This window comes from Lynx canadensis, chromosome B2, assembly GCF_007474595.2.
Source record: "Lynx canadensis isolate LIC74 chromosome B2, mLynCan4.pri.v2, whole genome shotgun sequence".
Taxonomy (NCBI): domain Eukaryota; kingdom Metazoa; phylum Chordata; class Mammalia; order Carnivora; family Felidae; genus Lynx; species Lynx canadensis.
This window is the reverse complement of record NC_044307.1, coordinates 133,483,807-133,502,671: the sequence shown is the minus strand read 5'-3', so window position 1 is coordinate 133,502,671 and position 18,865 is coordinate 133,483,807. Positions and strand designations below refer to the sequence as shown.

The following is an 18,865-nucleotide window of genomic DNA, read 5'->3' as shown; positions in this document are numbered from 1 at the left end:
AAAAAAAAAAAAGAAGGAATGCAGTAAGGAGGGAAGGCAAAAGTGAGGAGAGGCCTACAGTTTGTGAGACTTAAAAGACATCGGTCAACCACAATCAATCTTCATTTGGATCTTTTTTTTTTTAATTTTTTTTTTTTAACGTTTATTTATTTTTGAGACAGAGAGAGACAGAGCATGAACGGGGGAGGGTCAGAGAGAGAGGGAGACACAGAATCTGAAACAGGCTCCAGGCTCTGAGCAGTCAGCACAGAGCTGACGCGGGACTCGAACTCACGGACAGCGACATCGTGACCTGAGCCGAAGTCAGACGCTTAACCGACTGAGCCACCCAGGCGCCCCTTTCTTTGGATCTTAGAACAAGTGAAACTATACTTGTCTACAGTTTACTATGACTTTTATATAATAAAAAAAAAAATAGGATACATTTATTAATTTGCTGGTAAATGACAGAAAATTAATGACTGACTTCTAGGAGAACCAACGAGATAAACGGCTGACACTAGTCCCAGGGGTAAAGGGATTAGAAGTCCAAAAGACAGGGGTGGAGAAGAGATTTTTTTGTTTTTTAAATCTTTTAAGCTATGTGATTATCTGTTTTATATATTTAAAAAGTGTTACAATTACAAAGGTTGCCTCAACTAAAATCACCAATTAAGTTCTTAGAGAAGCTGTTCTGAACTAGAAAAATGACAAAAATAACGTTTGAGTAGCAAAACTAATGTTATTACCTCATCATACGTGTATCTGTAGTCGGCTTTCTTTGATTTGAGGTCCCATAACACCACTGTTCCAGATTCGAAGCCAATCAAAAGCTGTAATAAAAGAAAATGCCACATGACCTAGGAATGGTATTAATTATGTGAAACATTTATTTGGTGGCAATAAAGATAAATATTATCATTCACGTTTTAAGTATACAATTATAATTAAACATCTTCATTGCTAATCATATGAATGATGAGGATACTGCACTGCAGTATATTATATATTATATATATATTAATATTATATATTACATACATATATGTTTGATGATTAGTGACTCAACATATATAACTAGTTATTGAGAAAGAAAACAGTACCATTTTGAAGTCCGGTGTGTACATTTTCATTAATTAATATAACATAATAAATTACTAACTAAAAATTAACATTTGTAGGTGCTTTAGAGTTTACAAACTCTCCTAATTCAACACATTTTAGATAATCTCACTTACTCACCTATCTATTGATAAGTTCCAAGTTATATCCAGCCTAGATCCTTCTCATGAGATGCAGACTCATAATTCCAGTGGTCACGGTTCCCTTTACTAACTCCATAAGAGCCTCAAAGTAAACGTGTCCAAAAGTGAATTTGTTATTTTCCCCCTACACCGTGTCTCTCTCTCTATTTCCTGTCTTAATGTTCATTAAGTTGCTCTAACAAACACCTGGAGGATCATCCCTAACTCTAGTCTCCCTCATCAGGGAAAATCATCCAGTGATTTTAAAATTACGTTCTATTATCTCTCCACTTTCCCCCACCTCCAATACCTCTCTCCTGGTTCAAGACACAGAGTTCTTTTTTCTGGTCTCCCAGTCTCCCGACCCCAGGTTTGCTCCTTTTTAAACTCATTCCCTATTGTAGCTAGTGTTTTAACAGTTCTAAAACACAAACCTGATTATGGAAATGCATGCTTTTAAACTTTTTTATTGTCTTACCATTACTTTTAGGATAAAGTCCAAACTGAGTAATATGACCTATAAGATTTACTATGGTGTGACTGCTGCTTACCTCTCCAGCTTCGTCCCTTGTCACATCCCTCTTACCCAATACACTCCAGCACATCATCTCTCCGTTCATGCTCTCTTACCTTTGTTGCCTTCCCACCTGGGCCACATTTCAATGCCTCCCTCTTTGCCTGACCAATCCTACTAACATCTAGATGTTGTTTTAGCTATTACTTCCTCTGGGAAGCGTTCCTTGACCTACCAAATGTAACTCAATCCCATTCCTATGTCCTCCAACAGCACTCTGTACATTTTTTTAATCTGAAGGATCGCTACACAATAGTGGCCTTTTCCTTAGCTGAATTTTCTTACTGACTATAATACTAGTCTATTTAGGCAAGGACTGGTCTTATCTTGTTCACCACCACCGTAAGACACTGAGCCTGACTGATATGTTGTAGGTACTTAATACATTTTGGGAGGGAATAAATAAATTCCAGAATGGAATGCATGTTCTTGCTTTACAGACTGTCCACTGTCTATCAAACCTCTTCTGCCCACAACCCCCGAACTTGACTTTTTCAAATCTCAGTATTCCCTTTGCTTGAAACCTCCTTCTCTTTTATTCTCTGAGTGATCTTCTATTCATTTTTAAGTCTCAATTTAGTGATGCTCCCTTGGGTAAGACAACCCCCCATTTCTCTAGATAGACTAAGATCTTCCTTCTCCTATGCCAACACATGCATTTTCATCTACATGTCTCTAATATCTATTATATTGCCTAGTACACAGAAGACAATAAATATTTGTTTAATAAACACATAAATGACTAGTAGGTAGCTAATAGTTGTAATGTAATCTGGGGATATGAACAAAGTCTGGGGCGGTCCCAATAATTTTAATGAAATAGCAATTTTGTGGGTTTCAGACTTCAGGGGTATCTGGAAGGACCATCACTGAAGCTAACAAACTTTCCCCCACCTTGTCAGGAAGTATAGTTAATTTTGCTAATACAAACTGTTCTTTTCTAGACAATGTGAGATACATACTCCTGGAAAAACTGGTATTTGTTTCCTTTACCTTCTCCTAGTCCCTCTAAATACCTTAAGACATGTAACATGGCATTTTCTGAGGGGGAAGTAATAGAGAAACTTCAGGAATAAGAGATGGAAAAGGATAAAACTTAAGAGTTGATATACAGTGTAAACAGCACGGGATTGCTCAGGACATAGGTCACTTAAGCTCTCGTCTTAGATTTGTTACTTAGTAGCCATTTAACATTAAGGAAGTAATTTTATCCATCCAGATGTTAATAACATAAGAGGGTTATAGTAAGTTTTAACATCTCTAGCCTGCTCTAACATCCTAAGAATGTTAGAAATCTGTGTCAACAGGTTAGACTTTAATCCCCATAATCTCCTAAATATTATAAAAATAGAAGAGCTAACTTAAAAGATATGGTATTTAAACATGGAAAATTCTTTCAATATTAATTCCCACTAGAATCTTTTCTCAGAGATGTTAATTTACATACTATGGAGCAGTTTCCTTTTATTTTCTTCTCTCCTAAAAAAATTAGTGGGTACACTCAATATGAATGGGACTCTCTGCAACATCAAGAACTCTGGGGATGGAATCAGAATGATCAGTATTCAAAATTCCAGCTCTATCGCTATCTAGCTTTGTACCTCTGGAACACATAATCACACCAAGTGTCTGCCTCAGCATCTGTAAATTCGGGAAGACAACTAACTTACAAATTGTTAAGAGGATCGAATAAAATAGTGCATATAAAGTAGAAAGCACGGTGCCCAAAATAAAGCAGAATTCAGTAAGTGGCAGTCATTACTGTTACTATCCTAAGTAAGTTTACACTAACGCCTAACCTTCCCTAGCCAAGGCCTTTGCTTACTGTGGTGGCATCTCCTATAAGGTTAGCTTTGAAGGAATCTGCCCCGTGGCCTTTCTTTAGTGACACAATGTTACAAAGATCTTTGGAAATAGCAGAAGAGTCACTGATACAAAGTGGGCTTTTCTATTAGAAATCAAAGGTTAGACAATATAAACTAGTCTAGTACCTTAATATTTCAACGTTTAGATGAGATTAACTCTGGAAACATAATGCCAGGTTTCAAAAAGTGAGGATGATACAAGCAGCTATACGTAATTTATTTATACAATAAATTAAGTATATACTGAGGAATTACTATTTCTATGTCAGGTGCTATGGGAAACATAAACCTTTGTAAATCTCGCTATGCTCAAGGGGTCTCTCGAATGCAGAGGACGTGAGATATGGACATATTTCTAATACATGGCAATGTGTGACAAGTACTGTAAAACTTGCACAACTAAGGTGCTAATGGATTTGAAAGTGAGAGAAAGCATTTTTAGTCAGGATTAACAGCAAAGATATCATGAAAGATATATATTTAATCTAAGCCTCAAAATGTGGGTACGAATTCAGCAGACAGCATTCAGTGGAAAAGCATTGCATACAAAGGGACTCCCATACAGGAGGCAGGTAGGCAGCAAAGAACAGCTCACATCTGGGAAACAATAACTATTTGCCTCAGCAGAGCATTCAGGTGAAGGTGTTATGAAAGACAGTGGAACCTAGGAGCTATGTTTTAAGGAAACTGTATCTTGTTAGATACTGCAGAACCACTGAAAGCTTTTCAACAAGGAGAGCAATAACATTTAAAACAGCATTCTAGGAAGACTGATCTGGAAACGACTCATGAATGGGATGGAACGCTTGAACTACAGTGGCCGTAATGAGGCTGAATAAAAAACAGACACTGCAAAGAAATGATTGAAATGACTTAGTGACTGAATCCAGAAAGAAGGGAGGGAAGTTTTCAATTCTCTTGCCATGCCTCCCACCTAAAGGCTTCTAAACAAGTACCTTGTATCAAAGAAAATACAGTGTAGATATAGGTTACTGTAACTTGCTTCCTGTGAAGTTTCTCTCAAAGCATACATTTGTATGATTACAAGCTAACTCCAAACAGTAGAGCTATGCCTTTGTTTTCCCAGTAGCAAATAAAAGAATAGTGTTATACAACACACAGGCTAGACCACTCCCATTAGTTGAGGAAAGGAAAAACCTTCACAAAATCTAGAAGTTTCATTTCACTGACTTTTGATAGTGATAAACTTCCTGGCATTTATGTAGGATAATATCATAAAATTATTTAAGTAAGAGATTCATGGAAAAGGAATTTTTATTTTTAAATGTATTAACAAATCTAAACAATAGCTAGATACTGACTATATGAAACTGGTTTTGAGTATAAAAAGTGAAGTAATATTTTAAAAAATCTCTACATTATTAATCTAAGCTATCTATGAAGAAAAATTGAGTGAGGAGTAGAGACACCTCTAACATAAGGCATTATGTGATAAATGCTACAAAATTTGTATAATTAAAGTGTTAAAAATAATTCAAAAGCAAAAGAAAACAGTTTTTGCCAGATTTCCACAAAATCTTAATATGCCAAAAATAAATAACTTTGAATTGTACTTATTACATTTTATTTGTCTTAGGGTTTTTTTGTGTTCTTTAAAATTATAAATGATTCTAATTCTTGTTCTTCATAATATTTAAATAAACCAGTAACTGTCTACGATGCACATTTGTTAGAAATGTCAACTTTGCAAGGTAAATACATGTGGCACTAGAACAGTTTGCATTTTTTTTTAAAAAACACCAAGATCCATGCATTTAAGAAATAAGTCGTTTTTTAGGAAAAAATTCTACCTTTCCTTCATCCATTGGGTTATCACTTATATGGACAACCGGTCCTGGGTGAGATTTAGATGACCTAAAAAAGAAAAGTTAGCAAGACTTTTTTTTCTCAATTAAAAATTTCAATACAACTATATATTCATTATAATGAAACCAATGAATGGACGTTAAAGATGTATTTATAAAGGGTGAGAACAATTCAGTAAGTAATTGGTAAGAAATGTATAGTTCTTAATATGGATCAAAATCGGAATCAGAGGAAAATTTGGGTGGGGGATGAGTTAAATAGGTGATGGGGACTAAAGGGCCACTTGTGATGAGCACTGGAAGTGCCCAATCACTATACTGTGTAGCTGAAACTAATATTACACTGTATGTTAAGTAACTGGAATTTAAATAAAAACTAAAAGAAAACATAGCAATCAGAGGAAAAATAGTGACATTGATACAAATCCACAAAATTTACAAGTACACTTTCTGTATAGGAATATTCAATTTAGTATTTTAGCACAAAAAAAATCTATTCTCATGGTAGAATTCTCAGAATTAATATTTTTAAGTAAGCATCATCTAAAATATTGCTATCTTATTTTACTCAACTCTAGCCTCCAACTGGGGCATCCATAGTTCCATAGTTCACCCACAAAAAAATAGGAAAAATTCTATTATGGTTTTTAACAAAACAACAAAACTAATGCCACTGGACACGCTCAGAGAAAAAGAAGTCATATAGATAAGAATGGAGCTGAATTTATGCCCATAAGTAGGAATGAGCACCTCCCTATTCATAAATTCCAAGGGTTGAGACACCAGCCCACTTCATGAGACCTTTGTGAAACCATACAGACATCTATCTGCACCAGGCCAACCTAGTGGGTGTTGTGATCAACTCAGAGAACAACCACAAAAACCCACACCTTGGACCAAGGCACTGAGATATGATAACATTACTGCCACAGGAAGAAAAACCAGGCTTAGTACATTATAATAGTTGACCAAGACGTTGCTTAAGAGTGATGCCACAAATTTATCCTTATGTCAAATTCTGTGGAATGCAGTAATACAGAACCATTTGTTTAAAAACAAACAAAAGATGGGGCACCTGGGTGGCTCAGTAGGTTAAGCATCCGACTTCAGATCATGATCTCACGGTTTGTGAGTTTGAGCCCCGCGCCGGGCTCTGTGCCGACAGCTCAGAGCCTGGAGCCTACTTCGGATTCTGTGTCTCCCTCTCTCTCTGTCCCTCCCCCACTCATGCTCTGTCTCTCTGTCTCTCAAAAATAAACGTTAAAAAAAATTAAAAAAAAAACCGAAACATCGAAAATGAATTTTGTCAATGTCCATACATTTTTATTTTTATGTCTAAATAATATGAGAAAAAACCTGAGATAAGATATAAAGATAAGAGTTAGGGCGCCTGGGTGGCTCAGTGGTTGAGCATCCGACTTCGGCTCAGGTCATGATCTCACGGTCTGAGTTCGAGCCCTGCGTCAGGCTCTGTGCTGACAGCTCAGAGCCTGGAGCCTGTATCAGATTCTGTGCCTCCCTCTCTCTCTGGCCCTCCCCCGTTCATGCTCTGTCTCTCTCTGTCTCAAAAATAAATAAACGTTAAAAAAAAATTAAAAAAGATATAAATATAAGATTCTAAAACAAAGTGCAAAGTTAGTGCTAAAGATCCTTAAGGCCTTACAGCTGAACCCTGTTTTTGTTGCTATTGTTAAATGAAAACAATCATCATTATATCAAAATTAACAAATTGTCAAATTCTGCAATATTATATTGTAAACATTTACATTATATTTGTCAGTTATTTAAACATATCAAGTACTGGTTTAGATCAATGTTTTCTAAACACTGGTGGCAACCCATTAGTGGGTCATGAAATCAACTTAGTGGGGTATGACTAACATCTGAAAGAAAAATAAACAGAAGATAAAAGTACAGAAAAAAAAAAAATTGGGAGTGTTTTTCACCTAATAATTGTTTCATTAAACTTGTGCTACAATTGGTACATACATACACAGGTTTATATATACATATGATCACATATCTATCTATATATATACAGAACATTTAAATGTACAAACTGTTAATAGTATAATATTTAGAAAAGGCTAATAAATCTGTGTTTAATATCAAGAATGTCTGACATATTTAATTCCACACGGATTTACTCATTAGCTATTATATAAAGATATCATACATGGTCCTGATACTTTCAGATATGGAATATTTGCTCAAACTCACAGTTCAATGGCTTTATTCCACATAATGACGTAGCCTGAGAGTGTGAAGGACTCCACATTGACAATATGTATATTACCTCGTTCAGTGCCCACATAGAGCCACTTACTCTGGAAAGGCAGATGGCAAAATGTAACCCTGCAAGAGAAAATATAACCAAAAAGGAAATTAGAAAAACGTCTGTAACTTTTGTTAATTGTATTAGAGGGTTAATCGTGATGTCTAATTTAGGAAAGGCAAAAATGATATGAAACCAGATTTATCTACTCATTGTGGTTAACATTTTTTTTAATTTATTTTTTTAAGTTTATTTATTTATTTAGAGAACATGAGTGGGGGAGGGGCAGAGAGGAAAAGATAGAATCCCAAGCAGGCTCTGTGTTGTCAGTGGGCAGCCTGACACAGGACTCGATCTGAGATCATGACCTGAGCTGAAATCAAGAGTCAGATGCTTAACTGACTGAGCCACTCAGGTGTCCCTGTGATTAATATTCGACATACAAATTCAACTTATATGTCAAACAGAAGGCCTTATAGTAAATAGACATGATGGCTTGACAGAAAGAAGATGGGTTTTAAAGTTACCATGTGTTTCAAACCTGGCTATGTCATCCACTGTGTTACTTTAGGCGCATCACATATTTAACCATTAAACCACAAACCATTAATACCCACATGACCCTAGGTATTATTACATTCCTCAGGAGTTATTAAACACACTCATCTATCTCAGTACCTGTGCTTACCATTCCTTCCAGGCAAAAGGCTCTTCCCGTTCATATTTTTCTTCTATTCAAGATTCAGTTCAAATACACCTTTATTCAAATTGATAGCCCAATAATTTTTATCTCTATCAGGCTTGCCTTGTTAAGACAGTTAAGGTCTACCTTCTTCAGTAACTTGTAAGCCTCAGGGAGCGCAGAGATCCTCTATACTCACACTTAGACAATGCTCTTCTCCTATGTCATAATGATATGACAGGACTTCATTAACAAATTATAATTTACATGCACGTATTAAGGTTTATTATCATTCCAGTAATTTCAAACACTTTCTATTCTTAGATCATTTGACTTCAAGATAAAGAATGGAAACTATCTTGTCCTTTTGGTAGCACTTATTTTTAGCCCCCAAAAATTAGTATGTTATGAAATCATATAATGCTCATTTTTTAAGACTACCTATTTATTGTGCCTCTCAAAATATATTCAAATTTTCAATAGAACAGCACTTCAAATAACATACAGTAATAATTAGTACTAGACCATCAATACTGGTACTAGGTTTTAAGCAAGATATAGCATACACAACATTGTCATTCCCATGAACACAATTTCATTACAGAAAATTTTCAAGATGAAAATACTTATCAAATAAATGTACATGCAACTCATGGTCTACCTCCTAGAGGGAATGTTCATTTAAATAATTATTTAAGGTTCATCATCTGTATTTCTTGTTGAGGGTTTTATATAATAACATGTCATATTTCTAAGGGATTTTCCATATTAAACAAAGCACAAAAATGTCTGTTGCATCAAAAAAACGTTTTATAGTCCCATATGACTTCACAAAATACTAAGCAGTCCACAGTACCTTTCTGAAAACTCCAGGGCCATATAGGTTTCAGAATTCTGAATTTTCTGGATTTCAAAAAAATATATAATGCAAATTTTGTAGATCACCTAAAATGGCACTATCTCACAAACACATTAAATATTTTTAAGGTATGATTTTTGGCAGTTTTTTTAACTGAGATATAATTCACATGTAATATTAGATTAGTTTCAAATATATACAATGAGTCGATATGTGTGTATATTGCAAGATGATCACAGCAAGTCTAGCTGAAATATTCATCACCACACATATAGTTAGAAATATTTTTTCTTAGTTTAGAACTTTTAAGATCTCCTACTCTCCAAGCAAGCTTCAAATATATAAAAAGTATTATTAACTATAGTCACCGGCAGTTTCTTAAAAAGTTAAACATATACCTACTGTATTTAGGTATTTACCCAAGAGAAAGGAAAACATAATCTATACAAAACTTGTACACATGTTACAAAACAGCTTTGTAACAGCCAAAAACTGGAAACAATCCAAATGTCCATCAACAGGTAAGTGGTATATACTCATAACAGAATACTATTCAGTAGTAAAAAGGAATAAACTACTCATACATGCAACAGTATTGATGAATATCAAAATCCTTATCATGAGGGAAAGAAACCAGATAAAAAAGACATATTGTACGATTCCATTTATATACAACTTATATGCAATACGAAAGGCAAACTAAACTATTGTAATGGAAAGCAGATTAGTGGTTACCTGCAGATTGCAGGAGCGGAGGCTAGAAATAGAAGAGGGGAGGGATGAGGACAAGGAAATATTTTGGGGTGACATGTATGTTTGTTATCTTGATTATGGTGACAGTTTCATCCGCGTATGTATGTGTCAGTTTATCAAACTGTACACTTTATGTGGAGCGTATTATATGTTTATTATACCCTAAATAAAACGGCTTTAAAATTTTGTGTTTTCAGAGATTTATGGATTTAGCGATTATGCATATAGATTGTGATTCTGATAATACATAGGCACAAGCTCTGGAATTAGACTGCCTGTATTTAATTTCCAGCTCTGTTACTTATCAAGCATGAGACTTCTGGTAAACCACTTAATCTCTCAGAACCTCAGTTTCTAAGCAGTAAAGGACATCTACCGGACAGTGTTCCCCTGAGTCTCCAATAAGACAAAGCATGGTATATGCTTAAAATGGGGCCTGAAGCAGAGAAGTGTTCAATAAATGTTACCTAATTATCACGTGATAGTCTACCAACTAGAAGTTATAGGCAAATTTTAACTACTTAAGCTACATAAAAGTACCAACAGCAAGCCAAATATAAAATGAACGATGCAATAAACATCATAAAAACAATCACTTCATTTGAAATGTGTTATAAACTAAAACATGAATAGAGTTAAATGTTTTGAAAATTCAACAATTTCAAAATAACTAAGCCAAAATAATGATTGGCTCACAAAGAAAAAAAAATCAGAAATATCTAACTTCCCGTCTTTTCCACTATTATGCAATTCTCCTTTATTCTTCACTCTAGAAAAGCAGTAACTAGGGGCGCCTGGGTGGCTCAGTCAGTTGAGCGTCCGACTTCAGCTCAGGTCACGATCTCGCCGTCCGTGAGTTCGAGCCCCGCGTCAGGCTCTGGGCTGATGGCTCAGAGCCTGGAGCCTGTTTCCGATTCTGTGTCTCCCTCTCTCTCTGCCCCTCCCCCGTTCATGCTCTGTCTCTCTCTGTCTCAAAAATAGATAAATGTTAAAAAAAAAAAAATTAAAAAAAAAAGAAAAGCAGTAACTAATGACATTGCTAATACAATGACATGACCCATCTTTGATTTTAATACTAACAAAATTGTTTAAATAATATGCTTAAGAAATTTAAACTTATCTTAAGGCCAGAGATTTGTGATGTATTCATACAATATTTTCTCTTCCCAGTGCAACAGCATACTGTTTCTTAAGTATTTAAAGAAATAAGTATAAATTTAAAGAATAAGAATAAATAATTAAGAATAAATAAAAAAAGAATAAATAAGCCACCTGGGTGGCTCAGTTGGTTAAGCATACGACTTCGGCTCAGATCATGATCTCACAGTTCATGGGTTCCAGCTCCACATTGGGCTCTGTGCTGACAGCTCAGAGCCTGGAGCCTTCTGTGGATTCTCTCTCTCTCTCTCTCTCTCTCTCGCTCTCGCTCTCGCTCTCGCTCTCGCTCTCTCTCTGCCCCTCCCCTGCTTATGCTCTGTCTCTCTCTCTCAAAAATAATTGTTAAAAAATTTTTTTAAAAAAGGAATAAATTCTTCAATGTTCAGCAAAAAATCTAGAACTTTTCCCTAGATTCACCTTTTCAGTATTAGCTACCATCATAAGTTTTTTCTCAATTATAAAACCAACTGACACTGCTGAAAAATTTTAAGCATCTTTGTTTTCAGTAGTGAAAACTACTACTTAACATTTTAAGAAGGGACTTAATTAAAATGTTCACTTAATAATCTGGCACCAAGGCTTTAATATGGTCCCTAGAATGAGTCTTATATAGAAATAATGGGAGTGTATTTGTACAATGTACCAAATTTAAAAATTACTCTGTACCATAACTACCCTCGTTATTTGACTTATTTGAGAAGGAAGAAAGTCAAGTCGTTTTTATCACAATTAAACTGACAGTTTCTTGATTAGCAAATTTTAACGGCTCTGAATATGTGGGAATAGGAACAGTGAGAAAACTAAAATTCCATGCAACCAAATAAAATACCATGCCACTGATTTAGGGAAAGGCCAACTGGAGCACTTAAAACTATATATACATATTATGTGTGTGTACATATGTACATGTGTGTATGTGTGTATATACATATAGAGAGAGATTTGTTGTTAATCTTTCTAAGAAAGTGGTCCATGATAGAAATCTACTATTTTTCAGTAAAGTAGTCATGAAACAAATGGCACTGAATAGCTTTCAGACAAACAGATTTCAAATTTAAAGAGTCCAGATCAACAGACACAAAGAAACACTGAAAACAGGAAAGTTTCATCAATGAACTAAGTATCACTACATTACTATAGTAATGTCCCTCAAGAGATCTTCTCTCTCTCCCTGTATCCCACCCCTTGTATGGTCTCTCCCAACACTGACTCTAGGATCTTGTGACTTCCACTGGCCACTGAGACACGGGCAGCTGTGCCACAAGCAGGAATTTGAAAAGCACTTGCACATTCGGCCTTGACCTGTTTCTTGTGCTTTTAGAACCCAGGTGCCGTATGATGAAGCCCAGTGTAACCTGATGGGAGAATCTGGCCCAGCCCACAGCCAGCACCAACCACCAGACACGTAAGGCAAGCTAGATCACCCAACCCAGTAGAGCAGCCAGATAACTGTGGTTGCATAAGTGACTACAGGGAAAGACTGCTTCTGCTAAGCTCGACCCAAGTGCTGACCCACAAAATTATGAGCAAACAAAATGGCTGTTATTTTAGCTTCTCAAGTTTTGGGATGTTTTGATATGCAGCAATAGATAAGTGACCTGTTATTTAGTACAATCCACTCAAATAAAATCTTTTTACTTGAAAAGCTATAAAAACATAGAGGAAAACAAATTCTCCTATTTCTAGAATTAAATTAAAAAGACCCCAGGAAAATTTTAAGAATGCCAACAGTGCATTTATCATGAAGCTCAAACATTACCTTTGACTGAAATTAAATTCCTAACTATTGTTGTTCATACGCTTTTATTATAAAGATTTTTTAAAATTTTTTTTAAATGTTTAACTTTTATTCTGTTTTGAGAGACAGAGAGAGACAGAATGTGAACGGGGGAGGGGCAGAGAGAAAGGGAGACAGAATCTGAAGCAGGCTCCAGGCTCTGAGCTGTCAGCACAGAACCAGATGCGGGGCTCGAACCCGCAAGATGTTGATGATGACCCAAGCCAAAGTTGGATGCTCAATCAACTGAGCCTTCCAGGAGCCCCAAATGTTTATTTTACTTTTGAAAGAGAGAGAGGGAGAGTATGAGCAGGGGAAGGGCAGAGAGAGACTGGGAGACAGAGGATCTGAAGCAGGCTCTGTACTGACAGCAGAGAGCCCAGTGCAGGACTTGAACTCACAAACGGTGAGATCATGACCCGAGCCGAAGTTGGACGCTTAACAGACTGAGCCACCCAGGCGTCCCAAGATTTTTTTTCAATGTTTATTTCTTTATTTTGAAGGACGGAGAGAACATGCACATGAGCACATGGGGGACAGGCAAAGAGAGGGAGAGAGAGAATCCCAAGCGGTGTCTGTGCTGTCGGCACAGAGGCTGATGCAACACTCTACTTCACAAACCCATGATGAGATCGTGACCTGAGCTTAAATCAAGAGTTGGGCATTTAACTCATTGAGCCACCCAGGCGCCCCTTATTATAAAGATATTTATTTTAAGGTGATATAGATCATAATATATGACAGTGACTTCAGTTTTTACTGATACCAGGAGAGCAAGTAAACTTTATGTGCTGACATATTAAAGCATAATGTTATAGTGAAGATAACTAAGATGACATAGTTGAGACTCATGTGAAAAACATTAAAACTCAGTAAACAGTAAGGTCAGATATTATGAAGAGTGGTATATTAAATTGAGCCTGAAAATGTACCTTAAAATAAATAATATGGAGCCAAAAAAAAAAAAGCGTGACTGAAACAAATGTATTCGAGACATACCGATGTTCAAGTTGAACTCCCTCGGAACGTCACTAAGTAGAGTTGTATTCTAATTCCCTACACAGCACTTAAACACAGATACACTTATTCTATACAAAGTGTTACTAGGAACACAGTAATTTCTGTATATACTTAAGGGACTTAAACAACGTGTAACATATTAAGTGGCAGGAAGTAATACATACATCCTATTCACTATTTAGCTTTAGCAGCAGCCTGTCAAGTGTTATATAGTCAACAAGCACCAAATCTGGAAGATTTAACTATTACCAATCTTAACAGAAGAACACAGTCTAAGTAATGTTAAAATTAATCATCTATAAATAAGTGTATAAACACAAATTTGTATTTAAGCCATAAAGACACATGAACCAATAAGCTCATCTACATGCCTATATCACCATAAAATCAGCCCAACATGACAGGAAATACGTCACCACTTCTATATTCTCAGCAAATCTTTTACTAAATAAGTACTTACTTCATTAAATAAACAAATTACATAAAATGTGAGAATTTATTATGTTAATAAAATAATCAAATATTCCTGAGTTGCTCCCTCTCTATCCTCATGACTTAGGCCTAATTTAAACCATTATTACTGACTGTCGAATCAATTTCTAGCTGTCTCGAGAGTTATCTTTTCAAAGACAAGAGAAATCATATCATTATCTTACTTAGAAGACTGTAACAGCTTCCTATCTTCTACCATAATGCTTCCTAAACAATATTTAGTGACACTTGGTGGTACATGTATCTGGGAAAACGGTGTAGAGTTACAGTGGGGATTTGGTCAACTAGCACTCGGCAGCCTCTTCCACATTCTCCTATATGCCTTCCTGTACCACAGATGCTAGAAAGCTAAAATTTCTATTTCCCAGACTCTTCCATGGCTAGAGTTATAGATGAGACTAAGTTTCTACAAACTTGAGATTTGCAGGTAGAAGTGAGGCATAGACCATATTTCTGTTGCTGTTTCTGCTGACAAGGATATTCAAGGAAACCTGAATGGCAAGAGGTACTTATGGCAGCAGTGGGGACCAGCCACAGTATTGTCTGTGCTAAGAGGCAGGTGTAGGGCAGTAATTTTTTAACAAAACAGTTCTAGAACCCTTCTCAAAGTTTTATAAACTGCTACATCCCTGAAATGAATCCCTTTATGCTTAATGCCTACAATGGTTTCTATTCCTCCACTGAACCCTTATTCATTAACCAAGATATGTACCAATCTGCAACACCCACTTATAAAGTATCTTGTTCACATGTTATTCATTTAATGATTTAAAGTTGAATAAAGATTGAGAATATAAATTTCTTATGTTTCCATAAAAGGACTTTCATGAATAGACCTTTTCTATCTTTCTAAAGTTAACCTCTCTGGACCACATACCTAGCCATGTTTAACAGATGCTGTGCCCTCACATGAAATTTCTTCATGACTGTGCATCTGAAATAATGGAAAGTCCCTTTGCCCTTTGTCAATGTAGGGAATTCCCACCAATCCTACCAATCTGTTCACATGGGCTCTTTGGTAACGCTTTACCTAAAATTCTCAAAACATGGTGATACACTGTTTTGCTGGTTAATCTTTAAAATTTCGTAAGAAAATTTCACTACATATTATATCACATTTTCGATTACATTATGATTTGCCATTTCATCTCCTTTAGTCAGGTATAACTTCCATGTCTCTACAGAATTTATCACAGTATTTGCATGGAACAGAATCTCAATCAATGTTTATGAAATGAATTAATACACAAGAAAATAAAAAAGAACATATTTGATATTTTTCTTAAATTAACTGTACAGGTTAATAGAAGAAAACTTAAGTTTGCATTAATGGATACAGAAATGTATTAAAAATAACAGCAGGGTCAGCTGAAAGCAATTTATAAATCTGTTCAAAGGATTTCCTTTCTATTTGCAGTCTCTTATCTTTCTGGATAAACTGTCATGGCCACTTTAGAAAAATCATCATATCTATATCCCAGCAGTACAATGTAACAAATGTTTTTCAAAAAATAAGCTTCAGAGGTTTTTGAAGATCATTTTATATTTGTATTGATTTACTGTTTTATTTCTTACATTTCAGTTTTTATAAAACTTTTGGAAAGATGTCCAAATAAATGATATTAACCTTTCCTGTAAAATGACACCTTAACATCATCAACGACTATGGAAAAAACTGAGTATCAACTGAATATCAGTAAATAAAACAATGAACATCAAATAGGAAAACAGTATGTATCAACTACAGAACCAACAACAACATCTGAAAAAACCGTCCCTATTACATGGGGGATTGCTTAAAGTTCTGTTTTTAATGATCTTACCTTGAGGAATGAAAATGCCAGAGTGTTTTACATAACGAATGTTATGATAAACAAAAGCTGCTGATAGTCATCGGCAACTGTTAACTACACCTCTTTTACATTTTTATATTAGACTGTCCTTTGTTGTATGGATAGGTGTACTCTAAATATCTTCCAGTCTACGGCTATGTCTTTTTAATTATTAAAGAAGTTTCTCTCTCTCCCTCTCTCTCTCTCTCTCTCTATTGTATATAGGCAGAATAACACATATACACAAATATGACCTTATTTATACATTTATACAAACTTACTATCTCAAATAATTTTCTAAAGATTTCCTTTTTAAGTAATCTGTATACCCAACATGGGGCTTGAACCTACAACCCCGAGAACAAGAGTCGCATACTCCACTCACTAATAAGTCAGACAGTTGGCCCTTCAGATGATTTTTTAATTAGTTTTATCATGATTGTGTGCCTCTCCTCCAAAATATACTCTCTATAAATCAAATTAATAGACTGGTCAACATATCCTTTCATATTTTTTTCTCAATGTTCATAAAATGCATAAGTCATGAGGAATTTGGGGAGGGGAGGGAGTCGCTATTTTTAAAAAGAATATTGTGCAAATGATTCTGATTTTTGTGTTCTTATCCAGCAGTACCTGGTAGATGGGGTTTGCCTTTTAACTTTATGGTAAATGTGTTATACAGAACCTTTAATCCTTTCCAATACACTTTGTGCTTTTCCATGGATGTTGTTTAAGCACAACCTGCCTGGATCTTACAGATCTTCCTCCCTGTTTTAAGTTTTCTGTGGTCATTTTACATTTAAGTCTTTAACTGGTTTGCAATTTATTTTGTTATGAAGCACTTTTCCCATTTAGATAAGAGTTCTCCCAGTATTTTTTATTTACTGCAACTTTTTTAATTTACTGCATCCTTTTTTATTTGCTGCATCATTTTTTTGTTTGCAAAGCCTCCTCTGTCATATATCAAAAGTGTGTGTGTGTGTGTGTGTGTGTGTGTGTGTGTGTGTGTGTGTGTCAGTTTGCTCACTGTGTTTTGATCCATTTGTCTTCCCTTTGTTTTTGTTTGTTTGTTTTTTGGGTTTCTTTTTGTTCTTTAATGTTTATTTATTTTTGAGAGAAAGAGAGAGAGACACACACACAGAGCACGAGCAGGGGAGTGGCAGAGAGAGAGGGAGACACAGAATCTAAAGTAGGTTCCAGGCTCCGAGCTGTCAGCTCAAAGCCCTATGCGGGGCTGGAACCAGGAACCATGAGATCATGACCTGAGCCGAAGTGGGACACTCAACAGAGTGAGCCACCCAGGCACCCTGGTCTTCCCTTTGTTATTACCAGACCATTTTAATTTCTACAGCTTTCCAATATTTTTTGATAGCCAATAAAATAAGACCCACCATCTTATATTTCTTTTTCAAACATGTCTCAGTTATTCTGTGCCTTTTTTTTTCCCATATAAATTTTAGGATCAGCTTATTAACTTATATGAACAACCCTGTTAATGTTTTAATTAGAATAGCACTGAATTTATAAGGTTAATTTGGAAATAAGTGACATTTTAAAACTTGAATATTCCTTTTTCTGAAGCTCTCCATTTGCCTAAGTCTTCTTTGATTCCTTCACTAGTTTTAATATTTTTCCCCACATAGATCTTATACATTTTTGCTAGTGTTACTTCTAAGAACACTGTAAATTTTGTCATAAGATGTGTGCTTTTTCCCCTTTTTCCCTCCACATACTTTCAAATTTTATGTAATTAAGCTTGAGGTATATCTTTTATAAAAAGTTTAGTAACTGCATTTTTTTAACTGAATCAAAAATTTCAAAATTTTAACAAGTGAATTTAGTATATTTACAATGATTTTGATTACTGATATAGCTGAACTATTTTTTCCATCTTTAGCCATATTTTTTCTACTATTTTCGCTTTTCCTAATCTCCATTTTCATTTCCTTTTTTCTTCCTCTAAAAGTTTAATAGTATGTATTTTGTATCCTTCTAGTAGTTATCCTTACACTAAGACACATTCAACGTCGTTCCTTTCTAACAAGGTCTGAAAGAATGATTATTTGGGGAAGAGGAGGAATTTCAGATGATTACTGTATTTTTTGAGTTCTTTCACAGTTGACAATGTCAGAATATAATTTTTAAGGTATTTTTAATTCCAGTATGTCAGCAGTTTTTGGAGCATTCATTGGCCCTAACAATCTAAAGACATTTTAGCTAGGGGCAGTAGCTGGGTGGCTCAGTCGCTTAAGCATCCAGCTTCGGTTCAGGTCATGATCTCACAGTTCGTGAGTTCAAGCCTCGTGTTGGGCTCTGCGCTGACAGCTTGGAGCCTGCTTGGGATTCTGTGTCCCTCTCTCTCTGCCCCTCCCTGGATTGCTGTCTATCTCTCTCTCAAAATAAATAAAAATAAAAAATAAATCAAGATATTTTAGCTCCACAAAATTTCTTTATACCTTTGATCACTACTTTTCTCTCCATTGTTCTGCTTTCTCCTGTCTTCATCACCAAAATCCCTACAATTCTTAG

General features: G+C 35.4%; 1 protein-coding gene across 4 annotated transcripts in view; it reads right to left on the bottom strand.

The window, feature by feature from the left end:
- The window catches only part of STXBP5 (syntaxin binding protein 5), a 174,048-nt gene that overhangs the window by 111,559 nt on the left and 43,624 nt on the right, over positions 1-18,865 (bottom strand). For all 4 annotated transcript variants that reach the window (XM_030316544.3, XM_030316546.3, XM_030316547.3 and 1 more), the window contains exons 5-7: positions 7,709-7,843; positions 5,474-5,537; positions 729-812 (exon numbers count right to left, since the gene is read on the bottom strand). In XM_030316544.3, the coding sequence (XP_030172404.1) occupies positions 729-812; positions 5,474-5,537; positions 7,709-7,843 (283 nt within the window). The remainder of the gene's footprint in view (positions 1-728; positions 813-5,473; positions 5,538-7,708; positions 7,844-18,865) is intronic.